General features: G+C 38.9%; 4 protein-coding genes across 4 annotated transcripts; 1 reads left to right on the top strand and 3 right to left on the bottom strand.

The window, feature by feature from the left end:
* Positions 1-5,168: 5,168 nt before the first annotated feature.
* Positions 5,169-5,330, top strand: HETIRDRAFT_331801 (uncharacterized protein; the record flags this gene model as incomplete). The annotated part of the gene is made up of 1 exon (XM_009555191.1): positions 5,169-5,330. A coding segment is annotated over one exon (162 nt), but the record flags the coding sequence as incomplete, so codon positions are not given.
* Positions 5,331-11,471: 6,141 nt separating this feature from the next.
* On the bottom strand, positions 11,472-13,355 carry HETIRDRAFT_423610 (uncharacterized protein; the record flags this gene model as incomplete). The annotated part of the gene is made up of 1 exon (XM_009555190.1): positions 11,472-13,355. The coding sequence occupies one exon, from the start codon at positions 13,353-13,355 to the stop codon at positions 11,472-11,474; it is 1,884 nt and encodes a 627-aa protein (XP_009553485.1).
* A 3,550-nt stretch (positions 13,356-16,905) lies between these two features.
* Positions 16,906-17,448, bottom strand: HETIRDRAFT_120454 (uncharacterized protein; the record flags this gene model as incomplete). The annotated part of the gene is made up of 1 exon (XM_009555189.1): positions 16,906-17,448. The coding sequence occupies one exon, from the start codon at positions 17,446-17,448 to the stop codon at positions 16,906-16,908; it is 543 nt and encodes a 180-aa protein (XP_009553484.1).
* Positions 17,449-17,591: 143 nt separating this feature from the next.
* HETIRDRAFT_57342 (uncharacterized protein) lies at positions 17,592-17,924 on the bottom strand (the record flags this gene model as incomplete). The annotated part of the gene is made up of 1 exon (XM_009554770.1): positions 17,592-17,924. The coding sequence occupies one exon, from the start codon at positions 17,922-17,924 to the stop codon at positions 17,592-17,594; it is 333 nt and encodes a 110-aa protein (XP_009553065.1).
* Positions 17,925-17,971: the final 47 nt, after the last annotated feature.

Here is a 17,971-nt window from a genome sequence, read left to right as displayed (position 1 = left end):
GTTTGAAACTGGTGTATTGTAGTATCATAAGTTGGTATTTCTAGTAAATAAGAATATGAGGTAAGATAACATCTGGAAAAACCTCCTCTCTTAATTAGATTTAATTATTCAAAATGTTAATCTAAGCTAATTAGAATATATTATTCATAATCAACTTTATAGTCAAATTTGCAAGTAAGGGGATATTGTCTTTACTAATATAGTCCCATTAAAATCTACAACCTAATTACAATTTTACATATCCCAAATCCAAATATTGTGATAACTACAATTTTATTTTTAGTATATTATTTATTTTCTATTGGTTTACTATATTATTGTCTGGTACCTATATTCAAATATCAAAAGCCCTGATTTTTAGAGTATCTATTGACCCCTTTATATATAGAATAGATTAAAGATAAATATGTAATAAAGTTAGAAATATTGAGATTGCCTTATTTATATTATCATATTTAGGTTACTAGGTAAATAATTTGGATCTTATAGCTTAGTGGTTTAGAGCAGTAGTCTGAGGTATGCAGGCATAAGGTTATTGGTTCAACTCTAGTGATAGGCAAGTTTATTATAAGGTATGACTTTAGTTTGATTAGTGAGCTCTATAAATACTCTATGATTGAAGATGTAGTAATAATAGAGGAATTATAGGACTTGGTTGGTTGCTATTTTTCCGAAAACCCATATAATCAATTAGCTTTAATTAGCTCTAATTAGACCTTATAATTTCAGGATTAGAAAAGGGGTAAGCTAAAAATCCTGAATAGTAATTAGCATAAATTTAGCTATATTTATGCTTAACTATGGTTAATTTGATGTAAAGCTTTTCCCTGATAAAAATTAATATTATACCAAGACTATGATATTAATAAATAAGAAATCATATACAAGGGTACTTATAGACTATGAGGTCCTATTACACTGTGCTCAAGATACAAAGAGATATTTAGTAAAGGGTATAGTAGAGAGACAATGCAAACACTAAGTAGAAGGAGGAGATAATGATCACAAGACCTGTTCTGCCTAATAGGCATGTGTAATAAAGCTTGCTGTGCTATTGTATTGTAGAGATGCTTATGGCTCTACCTATATTGTTGACTCTTGGGTGCACATGGCTTGTGCTTGGTGATGCCATAAAAGAGGTGGTAGGCTCAAGATCAACATGTGATATGTGTAAAAAGTGTATGAGATAATATAAGAGAATAACTAAGATGTATGATAAGTCCTGTATGAGTCTAATGCTATATATATTGAGCTTGTAAGGTATGTCAGAGAAAATTATATTAGGTTGTGGAAACTTTTAATAGTGTCTAGGGTACTTTTTAGATCAATGTATTAGTGTTTGTAAAGCTGCAAAAATAAGGGCCTTAGTATTTAGAAAGACGATGTGCTTATCAACATAGTTGTTAGATTAGGCATATATAATAATAGTTCAAGCCAACTGAACCTTATCTTTTCACTAGCTCTCTCTATGTCATATTTAAATACATGCCTATAAGGCATCTAGAAAAAACACTTTTCTAAATATGCTCAAATCCTCTTTAATTATATAAAATTGTTACTAATTATCATTATGCATTTTTAGCTTTCCCATTCTATTAATCATAGCTTATAAAGGCTAATTAGCTTTAATTATGCATAATTTTCATATAAAATTTCCAAAAACTAAGGTTCAACCAAGCATTATGATCACTTGCTAGGGTCATTTACAACTTTTGAACAGAGTCTAGCTATAAAAGTCATTAGTTAGTCATCTAAACTTAAAATTGTACTTTACAACAAATCTTCCTTATTATGGAGTTGAACCTATAACCTTATGCCTACAAGCATTCTAGGAAAATACTCTAAACCACTTATCTACAAGGTCTAACTTATATAGCTTGGTAATTCAATTATATAGACAGTCTTAACATATCTAATTCTATTACATATTTATTTCTTATTTCTTTTATTTATAAAGGAATTGATAAATATCTAAAAATATGGCTTTCAGAATATAAGCTTAAATGCCAAATTCTACTAGAAAACTAATAACAAATAGAGAATACACTTTATATTGGGTAAAATATTTGTAGTACTTACCTAGTTGAGAATCTGGATATGTAGGATAATAATAAGGTTAGTACTTTCTTATAAGACTCTAGTAATATGGACAGTATTACCTTTATTTGTAAATTTAATCATAATTATAGTCAAGATAATTAAACATAATACATTATAATTAGTACAAATTCACATTATTAATAATTATTTATTATTATGAAGTAATAAGAGGTAAGGGTTTCCTAGATGAATTTATAGATTCTAACAGGTTATAGGCTATATATAGTTTATGCTATCATTTACTATTCTACTAACTATGCACATATTAGTGGAATCCCTTTATTTCTCTTGTCTTCTACTTCTACTATATTGGACCCTCTTCATTATTATTCTCCTTCTTACTCTCATTTTCTTACTTATTACTCTTATGGCTCTTGATTTTCTATGTCCTTTGTATTCTTGCTAGCCTATCTACTAGCTGCTCCTGTCTCTATGCCATCTCATTTTCTAGGCTCTTACACACTACCATGTTAAGGACAAGAGTCTATTACTATGAGAAAATAATAAAAAACATATCAGAAAACATACAACAAATAAATAATGTAATAAAGCAATATTTTGAACCTTATTCCTTGAGCAACCCAAGTCCTTTCTATTAGTAGCTAGCACAAAACATATACAAATACTTACTATTTAGAAGATTTATTAGTATTAGCCATAGAAGACTAGCTATATATGAGATTTAGATCATCAGTAATATGAGTGTGTAACATTACTGAGTTACACTTGGGGCTCTAGATCAAAGACTTGAAGGTTGAATAATAATACACAGTACAATGAATTTACAAAGTCACTACAGGCCCTAAATGTCAGAAGAATAACTTGATAGCAAAATGAATGCTAAAGCAAAAGGTGATAATTACTAGTTATATGACACTGGTGAGGATGTAAATTAATTAATATGCTAATGTAGTGGTTATATTGCACATTCTATACTATTTTAGCATATTACTCTTTTTCATATATGCTTGCACCATTATCTTGTAGCTCTTTTGCTGACTTTCTAGCTGCCTTTACAAGGGACATAGAAAGAGAGAAATATGCATTGATGCCCCAGCCACTTTGTTGGCAGCTTAGCAGCTGCCACAAGAGACTATGAAGACCTCAGTACCTTGGCCTTGCACACAAGATTATTAAAGTTGTCATTGTTAGCCAATGCCTGCTACTGGTCATTACAAGACACAATATGCAGGTTGGGCTTAGAGATGTGCTATATGCAGCCTTGCAGACCTTGTCTATTAGTACAGTGGTTAATACTGTCTTATGCAGCACATAGTCATCACTACTATTGATATTACAACTCTCAGTGCTATTCACACTGTCCATTGCTTTGTTATACAGAAGATGCTCAAACTTGGTGTTTTCCTCTAGCTATTAGGCTGTGGAAAAGACGGTCATGTTGGTATGTGGTGCCAGAATAATATATTTGCCTGCTATGTAGGAAATATGTGCACCAAGCATATCAAGATCATCTCCAACAATCTTGTGCTTATTTATACATAGGCATGCCATATATATACCCTTGTCCCCACCCTCCATCTCACTAGTGGCCATTTGGAAAACCGCTTTCTCTTATTGGATCTTAATTATTGATAATCATTAATGATACTAATTTGAGCTAATTATGGCTAATTATTCATAATCATGTTTTTGATCAAATTTGCAAATTAAGGTAGCATTGTCGATACTAGTAGAGTCCCATTGAATATTAAATTCAATCATAGTTTTACACATTCTAAATGTAAGTGCCACAATTTGTTTTTATCCTATATAAAGTGTATTATTTATTTTCCATTTGTTTATTATCTTCTTAGCTAGTGTTTAAACTAAATCCTAAAAGACCTGACTTTTTGGGTATTTATTGACCTATTTATTTATAAGAGAAAGGAAAGATAAATATTGAATAAAATTAGAGATGTTGAGGTTGCCTATATTATGTCTACTTATTTAGATTACCAAGTTCATATATTAGACCTTGTGGCTTAGTGGCTTAGAGCATCTGTCCCGGGTACTTGCATACATGAGGTTATTGGTTCAATTCTGGCAAAAGGCAATTTTGTTATAAGGTATATTCTGTGTTTAGGTATTTAACTAGTGCTCTAATAGATATGACTCTATAAGAAGGCTATGAAAACTGTGATGCTTGATTTATTATGATTTTCCCAAATTTTCAAGTTATAATCAATCCTAATAATTCCTAATTTAGGAAAATTATGTTTAATTAGAACAGGTTTAGAGGGGGTAAGCTAAAAATGTCTAATCCTAATCTTTCATAATTTAGTATAGTAGGGCATCAATTATAGCTAATTAGAGCTTAATACAAGAGGGTGGTTTTCCAGATGTATATAATGTAGTTTTTATTAAATATCAAGATGCTACCAGTTGTCCCCATCATCTGGGCCATGTCCTAAACCCCTCCTCTCTGTTTACCTTCTTCATCTTCCATTTTCATAACCTCCTCCACTCCTCTTGTCATTCCCCTTCCTTTTGTCACTTTTCCCCTACTATTTTTGCCCCTAGCTCCTTGTTATTCCTTACATCCTACCCAACTCTCCAAGGCCATGGCCTTTCTTCCTTAATATTCCCCTCTATACTTGCCTCAACAATGCTATCACCAATGCCTATGCTGCTAGTCTCTACAAATGTCTTATCTTTCCCACACTATCATTATTATCTTCTTCCCCTTTTTCTTTATCTATTGCTATTGCCTTGCTATCCTGTTAAACATGCTATCTGACCTACATATCTAGAATAAAGTACTTGCCTCACCTGATATATTAGCCTGGACTATAGCCTACTATCACAAAATTTATTCCATCCACAACCATAGGGTCTACATACTCTATTCTTACTCCAATGTACCCAAGAGCTGCTATATCATCTACCGTTGCCCTATTTTCACTCTCAAATATGACACTTTTAGATATCCCATCTGCTATAAAGTCCACCTTGTTACTTATAGCTTCACCTAAGTCACTGGCCTTAATTATACTAAAACCTACCCTCCTTTCACCTACCTCAAATGTCAATGCATTGCCCTTCATCTTGCTACTACTACCCTTGACTAGGAGATGGAGCAGCTAGATGTCAAGACCACCTTTCTCCATGGTGGTCTTAAGGAGAAGATTTGGATAAAACAAATGAAAGGCTTTGCTAAGCCTAGTAAGAAGGATCAGATATGTTTCCTCTATAAGAGGATCTATAATCTCAAAGAGAGCATGCAAATCTAGAACCACAAACTACACAGCACCCTAGTTTACTTTGGATGTATCCATCTTAGCACAAAATGGTCCATTCATTATTAGAAATCAACATCTAGTCAATGTATTGTTATCATTTGTGTTAATGATATAAATACCACTGTTACTTCATCTACTGAGATCTAGTGGGTCAAGGATGACCTTTGCAAGGTTTTTGACATTATTGAACTTGGTCTAGTAGAATGGCTTATTGGCCTCCATATCCATCATAATTGTCCTAACTAACATGTTTACATATCCTAGACTTATTTGATTGACATTATCATTTTCTAGTTTAGCCTCACTAATACTCATTCTATTACTACCCCTCTTGATTACAATGTTCACTTGTCATACAATGACTATCCTTTTGCTGGCAACACTAAATATGCTCAATTTATGGCTACCATTTTTTTCTAACATATTATTAGCTCTCTTATATATCTAGCTCTTGGTACCCATCCCAATATTACCTTTGCCATAAACTTTCTTAGTCAATTCAATATGGACCCTAGGTGTAACTACTGGCATACGACTAAGCATGATATATATTACTAAAAGGGCACTTAGGGCTGGAAACTATTGTAAGATGGTGATATACCCATCACCATCTCTAGCTACTGTGATGCTAGTTTTGGTGGCACTCCAAAACCACTCAGTATATACTGTTTCATTTCAGGTTTTGGTTTCTCTCTTAGAGCTAATTCTAGGCTTACTCTATAGAGCTTAAAGTATTAGGACATCACAACTGATTCTACATCTATCACTGAATATCTCACTTATGCATATATGAGTAAGGAGGCCCTCTAGCTCTGCAATATACTCACCCAACTAGGCTTTGCATCTACCACACTTACCTTATAGTAGGTCAGAGGAATTTAGTTGAAAATCACCCAAAGTGTGTAACAGCAAGTATAAATTATCATACCACTAAATAATCTAGTACCTTCAAGCCTCTTCAAGGAACAATGAGCTCTTAGCAAATGTTCAAGCTTATTGTTAAATGGTGTATTATAATCATAGTTTTGTCTATAAAAGCACTTAAATATGCTTGCAATGTCTCTAGATTATATGCATGTTGTACTTATGCCTTGCCTAACTCAACTACTATAGTATAGTGGTGCCCTCCATAGTTAATGGTTACATGCCTTGAAGGCAATATACCTCTCCTATTCTGTATGCCTTGTTTTAGCATAGCATATGTGCAATATGATAGATGCAGACATAGACATAGATGACAACAAGTGGTGTAAGCTAACCAAGTTGCTATAGCCTATATTAGTATACAGCTACCCTACTATGTAGCAGTCATAGTTAAGATAAACAAGGCCTAAGTGAATGCCATATTTTAGCAGTACAATAAAAAACATATAGTATTTGCTTGTTTGTCATTTCTCCCCCTTATTCTATTACCTAAGCAACCTTAATTGTCTATCATGGATACTCTCAATAATATGACCAGATACTATGGTAAGTAGATCAATCAGGGGTATGGTTACCTTTTTATAGCCAAATCAACTGCTAGATGATGTTAAAAATATAAGATGTTAAGAGTGTTTGCAAGAGATTTATCTAAGCACAAAGAAAATAAGGTGAGTACTGCTCTTTTATATTTCTTTTTGTTGATTCATACTTACTTTGACAAAATCTTTAGAACATTCCACAATGCACCAAATGTGGTATTGTTTATGAATAGATGAGACAGAATCTATGGTATATATGCTGAAGTATGTATATTTCTCAACTACTTCCAATATACTAACCAATAAAATCCAGGCTTGAGAAACCATTGACTAACTCATTGATTATGTCTGCCAAAACTGATCATAGGTATTTTAAGCTCACCTTGGTAAAAAAAACAATTCATTATTATACTGTCTAGCTCTAATCCAATTTCTCATATAGCAAACCAACCAACTATTGTCCTCAATATGGTAGTACTAAATACTATGTGACAAGATCAAAAGGCCATACATGTAGCAAATAGTGCTTATATCTTAGTTATTATAGAGGCTCATATTAGGAAAGCAATCAATACTTATATAGGAAAGGTTTAGTATGGTTTTAAAAGTAAAATAATAATAGATAGTATATGGCCATCTTTTTATACTAAGTTTATTTCTTGTGATTAACATCCTTGTTGCATCAAACAGATGTTATTAACAAGATGATCAATTTATGGCAAGATGCTTAGGAAAGTGCAAACACAAGTAATTTTGAAGTAGTATGTTTATTTGTATTACCTCCATAGTTTGACACAATGCTAAATCTCTTTATAAACAGTGAGGATCGCATTCTTTATCTTTCTAGAAATTAGAACCCGTAGCCATTATTCAATAAGAAAACAATTGGCAATTTCCATATAATCTATATAACAGGGATCAATACTAACATATATAATATTAAGAAACTTCCAAAGTTGGCTATTAGAGTGAAAGAGTGTATTATTGCTATCGAACTCTGGATTGATATAGAGTATGAGTTTTTTTTTTGTTTCCAAGATATTTTCAAACTTACTAAAGTCCTAGTTTTGTAAGTACACTGAAAAAGATTTTGAAATGCCAAGGTATGTAAAAGAAAAGGGCCAGAAATGAAATTTGGAGTTGACTATTGAATAGACTTTAACAAAGAAAGTATAGGGTATGTATTTCTTTTTTATTATTGAGATATCCTTAATAACTAATTATTATAGTTCCAATGCTTGTATCCTCATTTGCTAGGCCAAGCACTTTTTAGCCAACTGTCTTTGGCAAGATGACATTAGTATAACTTTAATTCACAAACATTGTGTTAGTTTAGGCCACTGGAGAAGCTGAGATTTATTAGGACAACACTATTCAATCAGTATCTAGCAAGATTAGTGATGATGTCTATGAGGCTGGTACTACAAAGAATATCTATAAAGTAAGTGATCAAGAACTCTTATTATTAGATACTAGATATAAATTAATGTTCTCCTTAAGCTTCTTATTAAGAGAGGCTGCTATCACAAAGCAATTCTTCAAGACTGGATATGGATCTCAAATGAAAGTAACTCTATCCAAAAATCTTTAAAATCTTCATGCAAAGATCATTTGTCTTATAGTAGGTTAGTGGTACTTAGACCACTTCTATAAATATGCTTGCTTGAGAGGTAAAGAAATATCTAAGAGTTAGTTTAATCTAGTTGCTATATCAATGTTTCTAATTGCTAAATGTGCTTTCCTACTATTTTGATTATCTATTGTCTATTTTGCCAAAAACAAGTCTTATTGGAAGGCAGTATACTCTTAGCAGCCTCATTTATGACCCTTGCCAATATTGCCAAAGACTCTGATCTAACAAAGGCCTATACCTACTAGCTCATTGAACCATAATGGAATACCTATGTTCTCAAGTATAGTGGGACAATAGTGTACCTCAATCACTCTAGCAAAAAATAGTAGATAGCAGCAGCAGTCATATATTTTGTATAGCATTATAATTGACAATCATTAGTGATTGCAAATTTATAGTGTGAGTTTATACTATTTGATTGTATATTCCTTGCTTATCCCTTATATAGGCTCTCCAACTGCAGATGCTAGTGATTAAAAAGTGGATAATATCTTGTTTAATATCATAACATATTCTCTTAATAGGTAATTTGACCATGCTTCATATACAGCCAAGTATACTAATTTTGGAATAATACCTATAGAGATAGTGGAGTTGGTGATCATAGTAAGCAAGGAATCAAAGCATTCTTGTTACAGCATAAATGCTGTGATATATGCAAGGCACTTAGGCTGTATAATATGAATTTGAGAATTTACAAGTAGGAGAACCATCTAGAGAACCATCTAGGTTTAGATTTGGAAGAAAATATCTTAGATCATAGTATCAATTTAGACAAGCACTTAGGATAGGTGCTTATTAACTTAGTTAGTAACTCACTGCAAATTTGAATTACTTATATCTACAATGAAACTTGAATAAATACTCTGTGTATATTATATTTAGTCTTGGGCATATATTGTTCCTTAATGCTAAGTGCTACTTTGAGCCAGTCAATAAGTAAAAACTCCTTGACTTGGCTATTTGTGAACATGTCTACATTGTTGCAAATCATATCAACTGTGAACTTCTTTAGTACTATACCTGTCTTGCTATCTACAAGCATGGTCTGTATCAGCTTGAGAATGTGTTATATGTTAATCAGCTGTCTATAGAGAGAGTTGCTTATGCTCCTGTAGTCTGACATAGACATGTTATGCCCATTTACACATATGTGTGAGTGTGAGTCCATGCTTATGCCAGTGTATTGCTAATGTATGCCTTATTACCATTGTGGGCCCCCATTGTAGGGCTGTATTGACCATAATACATATAGCACCGAATATAAATACTCATGAATAAGAACAAGGACCTGCACCTATAGATCAAACTGCTCAAGAATAAGAACAAGGACTTATACTTATGGATCAAACTACTTAAGAAAGATTTAGGCATCTATACTTGAATCTTATTGTAGCATAGCACAAGTTAGATAAGTGCCTCTCACATGTAGAGGAGCTTGAGTAGAATATGGAGTGTGTGTAGGCTATGTTCATAATCACTTACAGTGGGCACTCAGAGAAGTATCTTCCAAAATTGTTGATTCCTTTCCAAAGTCCCCTATTAGATGAGGAAAGTGATGGCTTTATATATAGATGAGTGGAATTTTTACTCATTGCTGGCCCTGTATTAAAATTTAGCAAAGTCCAAGGATCAAGTAAGAAGACACCAAGCTCATATCTCAGTAACATATAGAAGCACCAACACAATGCCCTCAAAGTATGGAAATAGGAAACTACCTATGATCATCTGGAAAAATACCCCCTTGTATTAGCTCTAGATTATATCTAATAGTGTCTAAAAGTATCTAAAAGTGTTAATAGTATCTAAAAGTGTCTAATTTCCTAATTAGGAGCAACACATTGTGAGCATTGGATTGGTTTCTAATTTCATGATATTAGCACTAATTCCATACTAAGAAGTCTTTTATTATTAGTAGGAAATAGTAAATACTACTGCTCTATCAGTGAAAAGGTAAAGGTGTGGCACATTCTATACTATTTCCGCATATTACTCTCCTTCATATATGCCTGCACCATTATCTTGTAGCTCTTTTGCTGACTTTCTAGCCGCCTTTACAAGGGACATAGAAAGAGAGAAATATGCATTGATGCCCCAGCTACTTTGTTGGCAGCTTGGTAGCTGCCACAAGAGACTATGAAGACCTCAGTACCTTGGCCTTGCACACAAGATCATTAAAGTTGTCATTGTTAGCCAATGCCTGCTACTGGTCATTACAGGACACTGTTAAGCCGTTAGGCTTATCACGTGCACTTAATGCACTAAGTAGGGTTCCCTAAGCTAAAACCAAGATTGACTGCCCAACGAATGAAGACGATGGCTCGTCTGCGTGCGTGATCCAAGAAGTCTTGGTTGCTATTGACCTTGTCTTCGAACAAGTGGAGAAGGTGATTATTTATGATTGACCGATGTTCTTCAGGAACGAACAAGTCTTCTCCGATAGAGCAGATCACTTCGGGTGGATCCCAGCAAATGACTCGATAAGCGGCGAGTCCTTGATAAGCGATAGAGACGGGAGAATGATAAGGGCTTTGAGACAAATCCAGTGCTTCGTCAGACTAGGTATGATTCAATTGATCTGACAGAGTTCGCGATGCGTGGGCTTAGAAGGAGCCAGACGCTGGGCGCAGTGCAGAGATCAAGATTGTATACGAAGTGAACGAGCTGAGGCTTCTGAGAAGCTCAGCTCGGCTATTTATACGTACGGCTATTTAGGGCAAGCCGGACATATGGTCCATGCTTCTAAACACTAAGTACGATCAACGATCGGCGTATGTAATCCGCAGCTCTGTGCTTTTATCCAAGTATAGTAACAATGACGATTGTCTGTCCGCATCAATAAGCAATTTCAGGAACACAGTTAAGTGACGTCATAACGGGCATACGTAAACGTTCAAGCCGAAGCTTGTGAATGAGTCAGCAAGGTAAGCGTTCATGCATTGGCATGTATATGTAATCAGTCTTTGTCACCCAAAGATACCAATGAGTCACGTGCTGAACACATGTTAGGACGCAGTCCTAACACTACCCCCTTTTTTACACAAGTCTTCGGCATTTATGGCGTGGACCGGTTGTCGGCGGTGGCTCGCGCAGGTTGTTGATATCGTAGGTGGGGATGGAGCGATTGGGGTAACCAGTCCAGAGGGTCGTGTCGATCATGTGTTCCCAGGCCTGTTTGTGATAACCGTATTCCTCAGCCACTTTATCCATCTGCAACCTAAGACGATTAGTGGCTCCGCGATGCGTGTTGTAATCACGTAGAAATTGATGCGCTGTAACGTCCGTTCGCATCCGAATACGTGTGATTGAGCAGGCTGCGAGGAGATATCCGCTACGTCCGTATTCCCAACAATAGCGTACCTCTGGTGAAGCAGGAGGTGCGGGAGGAGAAGGGGTGAAAGCGGGGGTTGTGGGCCAGACGCGTTCTGATGCACGTGCTCCTTTGCGCCAATCTTCCGACGCGACTGGAACCGTCGCAGGTTGAGAAGAGGGCGCGTCGACAGGCTCAGTAGGGGCGGGGCCTTCCTCGACGAGGGTCGTGGATGAGGGTGTAACAGGGGGTGCTGGGGGCAGCGTCGGAAGTGGTCGACGAGCCTCGCGATCCCGGACAGTTTGTTCGGGGTCGTAAGGGGGACTAGCGGGGAGCATGGGATCGTCTTCTTCCAGGTTAGGGATAGGGGCGAGCTGGTTTCCTGGGAAGGGGTCGGTGTGGGCATGGGGGAGCGTGGCCATTGCCCGTTCTTCAACTGCCGTGGTCCTTTCGGCCGAGACCGCGTGTTGAAAAGGCACCGGGATGTCAAGCTGGAGAGGGGGAAGGGGTGGTGAAGGTGCGAGGAGGGGAATTGGTGCTAAGGACGATTCTCTGAGCACAGGGAGGGAGAGGATGAGGGATTTGACAGGGAGACGTGCAATATTTCCGGAGGTTCCCGGAGCATCAATGATCCTCTGTGACTCGTAAAGAAGCTCCTCGGGTTGGAGCAAGTGATACCCATCCTCTGCCATGACGTCCGACCTTGCCATGTACCAGGGCCTCACGTTGTCTGATGGGTTAGACCCTTCGGACCAGTACGCGGCGACGTGCTGCTCCCCTCGACTATTCGTGGGAAAGAGACGTTCCGGCAGCGTTCCTCCCGGCATGTATTCTTCAATGACCAACCGTTCTCTTCCAAACCCTGTAATGCGGAACCAACGGATGGTATTCCGTCGGAAGGGAATTCGTGCGAGAGTGTCGACCCATTCGGTTGGGGAGTGGCGGAGGAGGAGACTCATGGCAAGGGAGCTATACCCAGTAGGGCGGTAGCTGATCATGTCGCTGCGGAGGGATGGGAGATTAATGAGTCCCTTGTTTCTATAGTTAGTGATGGCGAGGTTTGAGAGAAGGGTCATCTGATGTCGGTCCATTAGTCCCTGGTGTACCTGATACGCTCGCGTCATCACAATCTGCTGTAAATAGAAAAAGAAGTTTGTGGGATCGTCCAGCCCGGATTGTTCCAACATGATCGGGGCCTCGTCATTGGTGAAGGTGATGTGATAGAGTGCGCCGACAAGGTTGGGATTCAAGTAGTGGGTCAAGTTATAAATGAGGGAAGGGTAGACGGGAATGAGAATGCGGGGAATGGTATTAAATAGAGCGAATATTTGCCCCGCACTGGGCGTGTGGGGGTTCATGATGCGACTAGGGAGACTGGGGACGCCGATTTCGAGGTGTGGGTCGTCTACGGTGATGCCGTCAATGTGGTTGACAGAGGCGAGGGAGTCGTAAGAGTCGTTAGAGTCGTTGGTGGCGGTTGAGACAGGGCGGAGGATGAAGGGAGGGGAAGTGGAGCGGGAACGATCGTGGGGAGAGGTCGTGTGGTGGAAGTCAGCCATGATGTAGCAAGGGGATTCGAGGAAGTGGAATTTGCGGACAGTCAAGGACATGTAGCTGGGAAGCTGGAGGAAAGTTTTTTTGTCGACGGTGGCCTCATATTTATACGAGGTCACTGGCAATGAGACAAGAGCCTTGGCAAATGGCTCCGACGAGAAAGACAGCAAGAGAGATGGCTAGAAAGGTGGCGGTTGCGACGGAGGTGTAAATGGCTACTTCTGCTAGAGTGGGGTTCAGGGGGGTCATAGCCGCTTGCCTGGCCATGCCAAACCACGGTTCGTCTGCTTTTGTAGCTCTTGGTAGACTTGTATTCGCCAATTAGAGCTGTCCGATCGTTTGTGCTGCGGCATAGATCGAGACGAGCCTATACTGGGCTTCTTCGATTGTGTTCCTTGATCGTCGATCATTGATTTTGTCCTCCTTGACTGTGGAGGTACTGATCGCTTCTTTAACTGTGTCATCCGTTTGTCGATTGCTTTCATGATCTGGGGAATTTCCAATTGTGTAGATAGAAGTCTTCTTCCGATTGGATGCTTCTGAAGCTTCTTTTTGATTTGGTTTTCTTCGGCAACTCTGTTGTATTCCAGCTCGATCGTTAAGGCTAAGATCGAGGCTTCCATTCCTCTGACTGCGGAGGGGTGTCTGTGATAAAACTCCGTGATGGCTTCTTTGGCGTTTGTAACGTTTGCTGCCGCTTCCCATGAGTTGTCCGATTCGGGGTAGCCTTTCCATTTAATTAGATACTGCAAGGTCTTCCATCGTCCAAAGCGTCGAGCTCCGACAATGGCTTCGACTTCGAATTCTTCTTGTCCTTCGATCAGGTCCGGGGCCGGTTTAGGATAGTTTGGGCCATAGACCTCATTCTCCTTGTAAGGTGTAAGCCGACTAGCATGGAAAACATCGTGAATACGTTTCCAGCTGTTGGGCAGTTTCAGCTTGAAATTGATAGTTCCAATTGTGTCGATAATTTCAAATGGTCCAAATCGTTTAGGTCGCAGTTTCTCCGAGGGGTGATCGGTATGGATATTCTTTCCATCTAACCAAACTCGGTCTCCTTTCTTGAAAGGCGGTAGTTTCGTTCCGAAACGGTCATGTTGTATCCTCATGGCTTCGGCTGCAATTTCGAGGCTGGCTTGTGCTTCCTTCCTAGCGCGTTGCAGAGCTTCGAGGCGTGCGTCGGTGGTGGGGACATTCGTGTTGCCTATAATAGCTGGATATGCTCTGGGTTGATATCCATGTAATAGTTCGAACGGGGATTTCTTTGTGGCTGAATGTTGGTGTGTATTGTGGGCGTATTCTGTGTAGGGAATTAATGCTGCCCAATCGTCTTGTGATGATCTGCAAAAGGCTCTAAGATATTGTTCCAGTTCTTGATTCATTTGTTCGGTGGCGCCATCTGTTTGTGGGTGATAAGCCGTGCTTAATGCTGATTGGATTCCGAGTTCTTTGAGTAGGGCTTGCGCTACTTTTGATGCGAATTGGGTTCCTCTGTCTGATATGATTTTATCGGGTAGTCCATCTCCAGGTATTTTCCAGTAGGATTTGCGCCGTCCCATCTGAGTCGATGGTTTTCAGACACGGTGTGATTATTGCCGTTTTAGTAAATCTGTCGGTTACTACGTGGAGTGAATCGAATCCTTTTGATTTCGGGAGATCGGTGATAAAATCCATGGTGATTGTTCCGAATGGTCTATCCGGAATCTCCATTGGTTGAAGTGGTACCATGGTAGGGTGCGTGTCGTTTTTTGTAGATTGACAGATTGCGCATCCTTCCACGTATTGATGAACGGTGTTTGAGATTCCGGGCCATGTGAATTCTTGTCCTACGGCCGCTAGTGTTCCTCTCTGTCCTGGATGTCCTGCAGCTAGATTGTTGTGATTTATCTTGATGATATCTCTGCGTAGTTGTTCATTTTGGGGGACGTAGATTTTTCCTCTGTGTAGAACGAGTCCTTCTTCGTTGTTCCATTCTTGTAGTCCTTTCTTCATGCTGCGAGGGCTTAGTGTTTTGACTTTGGTTAATGTTTCTAATAACCATTCGTCTTTCTTGTTTGCTTCGATGATACGATTTTTTAGGTCTTCGTCGATTATTGTGACGCCTCCTCGTCCGGTTGCTCTAATATGGAATATCTGATGGGGGTCTAGTGATTCTTCTGTGCTAATTGCATTGACTTCCGCGAAAGGTTTTCTAATCTTTTCTTGTTTTTGATTGAAAAGTTTGGGTTCCAAAAGCGTTTTGCCTGAATTGTCAAATTCCACCCCCTCTTTATGGTCTGGACGCCATGACAGACCGTCGGATTTATTGGTGACTCCTGCCTTGTGTGTTAATTTGTAGTCGAAACGCAAGAAGAAGAGTGACCATCATGCTTGCCGACGGTTTAACTTTTGGCTTGAGCGGAACCATTCCAGATTTTTGTGGTCCGTCCAGACGTCGACCGGGGTTTCGGCGCCTTCTAAATAGTGTCGCCAAGCTTCGAAGGCTCGAACGACCGCTAGCAACTCTTTATCATAGATAGGATAGTTGTGTTCTGTTGGTGAGAGTGATTTGGAAATGTAGGCGCAAGGGTGCCATTTTCCATCGGGGGCGACCTGTGATAATACTGCTCCGGTAGCGAAGTCGGATGCGTTGCATTCAATGCGGAAGGGATTCTTGGTTTCTGGCATAACAAGTACCGGGGAGGATATAAAGGTTTTCTTTAGTATTTGGAATGCGTTTTCGCATGCTGGCATCCAATCCCAGTTGCAATCTTTCTGTGTTAACTTGAATAGTGGTTTGGCTATTTTCGAGTAATCTTTGATAAACCTGCGATAGAAGTTGCAGAATCCTAAAAATGATTGTACTTCTTTGACTCTGGTTGGTGTCGGCCAGTCCGTGATACCGGCTACTTTGATTGGGTCCATTTCGAGGTCTCCGTGAGATATGACGTATCCAAGATAGTCGATTTTCTTTTTGTGGAAATGGCATTTTGACGGTTGCAGGTACAAATCATTGTCTTTTAGGATTTGTAAAACTTGTCGCATTGTTTTGATATGTTCATCCATGGTTTTGGAGAATACCAGTATGTCGTCCATGTAAATTGCCACTTTTCCTGCGTAAATGAGGTTTTTGAAAAGCGAGTTCATCATAGTTTGGAATGTTGCTGGCGAGTTGGTGAGTCCGAAGTACATTACCAGTGGTTCATACATTCCTAGGTTTGTGACGAATGCTGCTTTGTGGACGTCCTTTTCGTCCATGCATACGTTGTTATAGCCTGTGTCAATATCCACAAGTGAGAAGTATACGGCTTCTGTTAATAAGTCCAATAGTTCTTGAATAATTGGTAGTGGATATTTGTTCTTGATAGTCATTTCATTGAGTTTCCGATAATCCATTACTGGTCGTAATTTCCCGTTCTTCTTTTTAATAAAAAAGAACGGCGATGCTATGTGTGATTTGGATTCCCGGATGAATCCTTTCTTCAGGTTTTCGTCAATAAATTTCTTGAGTTCTGTTTGTTCCATTGGGCTAAGACTGTATAATTTAGGTCTGAGCGAGTGTTCCATTCTATCCTTGAGTTCAATTTTGTGATCCCAAGGGCGTTTAGGCGGTAGTTTCCCTGGTTTTCATCCTTCGAAAACTTTTCTATAATCCCAATATTCTTTGGGAACTATTTCTTCAAAGGATAATTCGGGTTTCCCTTTTGAAGCTTCTTCCGCTAATTTCTGTGAATTTGTGTGTTTGGTTTGTTTTCCAATAGGTTCTTTCCTAGGTATCGGTGTGTTGGTTACGAGGGTTTCCGTAGTTTCGGCTCGGTGGATGTCAACGTTTTCTTTGCCATCATTGTATAGTTCGAGTGCCTCTAGTTGTCCTGTGTTGAGGCATCTGACAAGATAAACTCTATCTTCCTCTAAATCTGTGGAGGGAAGTGCCGATAGTCGAACACCGTCCTCTGGAATATCCTCTTCAGCCCATGTGGGTGTCGCGTAATGTTTGGCTCGGGCTCTGAGATATTCCGGATTTCGTCCTTCAGGTTGCGAACCTTGGATGTTAGGTTTTATCCGCGGATGTGGTACTGTAGCATTTCCCACTTTCCGGCCTGGCTGTGCTCGTCCTGGTTTTTGCAATGGTATTGAATAGTCAGTTTTCTTGGTACCGTCTCTATGCATTGTATTTCTGGGTTTTGACGTCCTGGTTTTCTTGTAGCACTTTTTGCTTTAATAGGTCCTCCTTTGATTTGACAGGAGGGTGGGCATCTAGTAAAATGTAGACCATAGGCATGCCAGTCGACCTCTGGGTTGTGTTCTAACAACTAGTCGGTTCCCAAGATGACATCTTCTTTCCCGATTTCGGCTATATAGAATTTTGCCGATTCGGTGTGTGTTCCCCCTTGTTCGCCTAGAACTTGTAGTTTTAGTTCTGCGAATTTTGTGATTGGTCCTCCTTTAAATTCTGTATTTTGGACCGTGTTGACTGGGATGGGGGCTGGGGTTTTCCGGGTTTTTATTCTATGCGTTTCCACGAATCTGGGGTGCATGAATATTCCTGTTGCTCCACTATCTACGAGAGCTTGAGTAGCAGCTTTTCGATTCTTGCCTATTAATATTGTCTTGATTCGGAGTGATGGTGCACCATGTGATTTCATTTCCGAGAGATACAATATATCTGGATGTCCATGCTCTTGGTCAATGT

Source organism: Heterobasidion irregulare (assembly GCF_000320585.1).
Source record: "Heterobasidion irregulare TC 32-1 unplaced genomic scaffold scaffold_14, whole genome shotgun sequence".
Classification (NCBI taxonomy): Eukaryota; Fungi; Basidiomycota; class Agaricomycetes; order Russulales; family Bondarzewiaceae; genus Heterobasidion; species Heterobasidion irregulare.
Note: the sequence above shows the minus strand (reverse complement) of the source record. Positions and strands in the feature narration are given on the sequence as shown.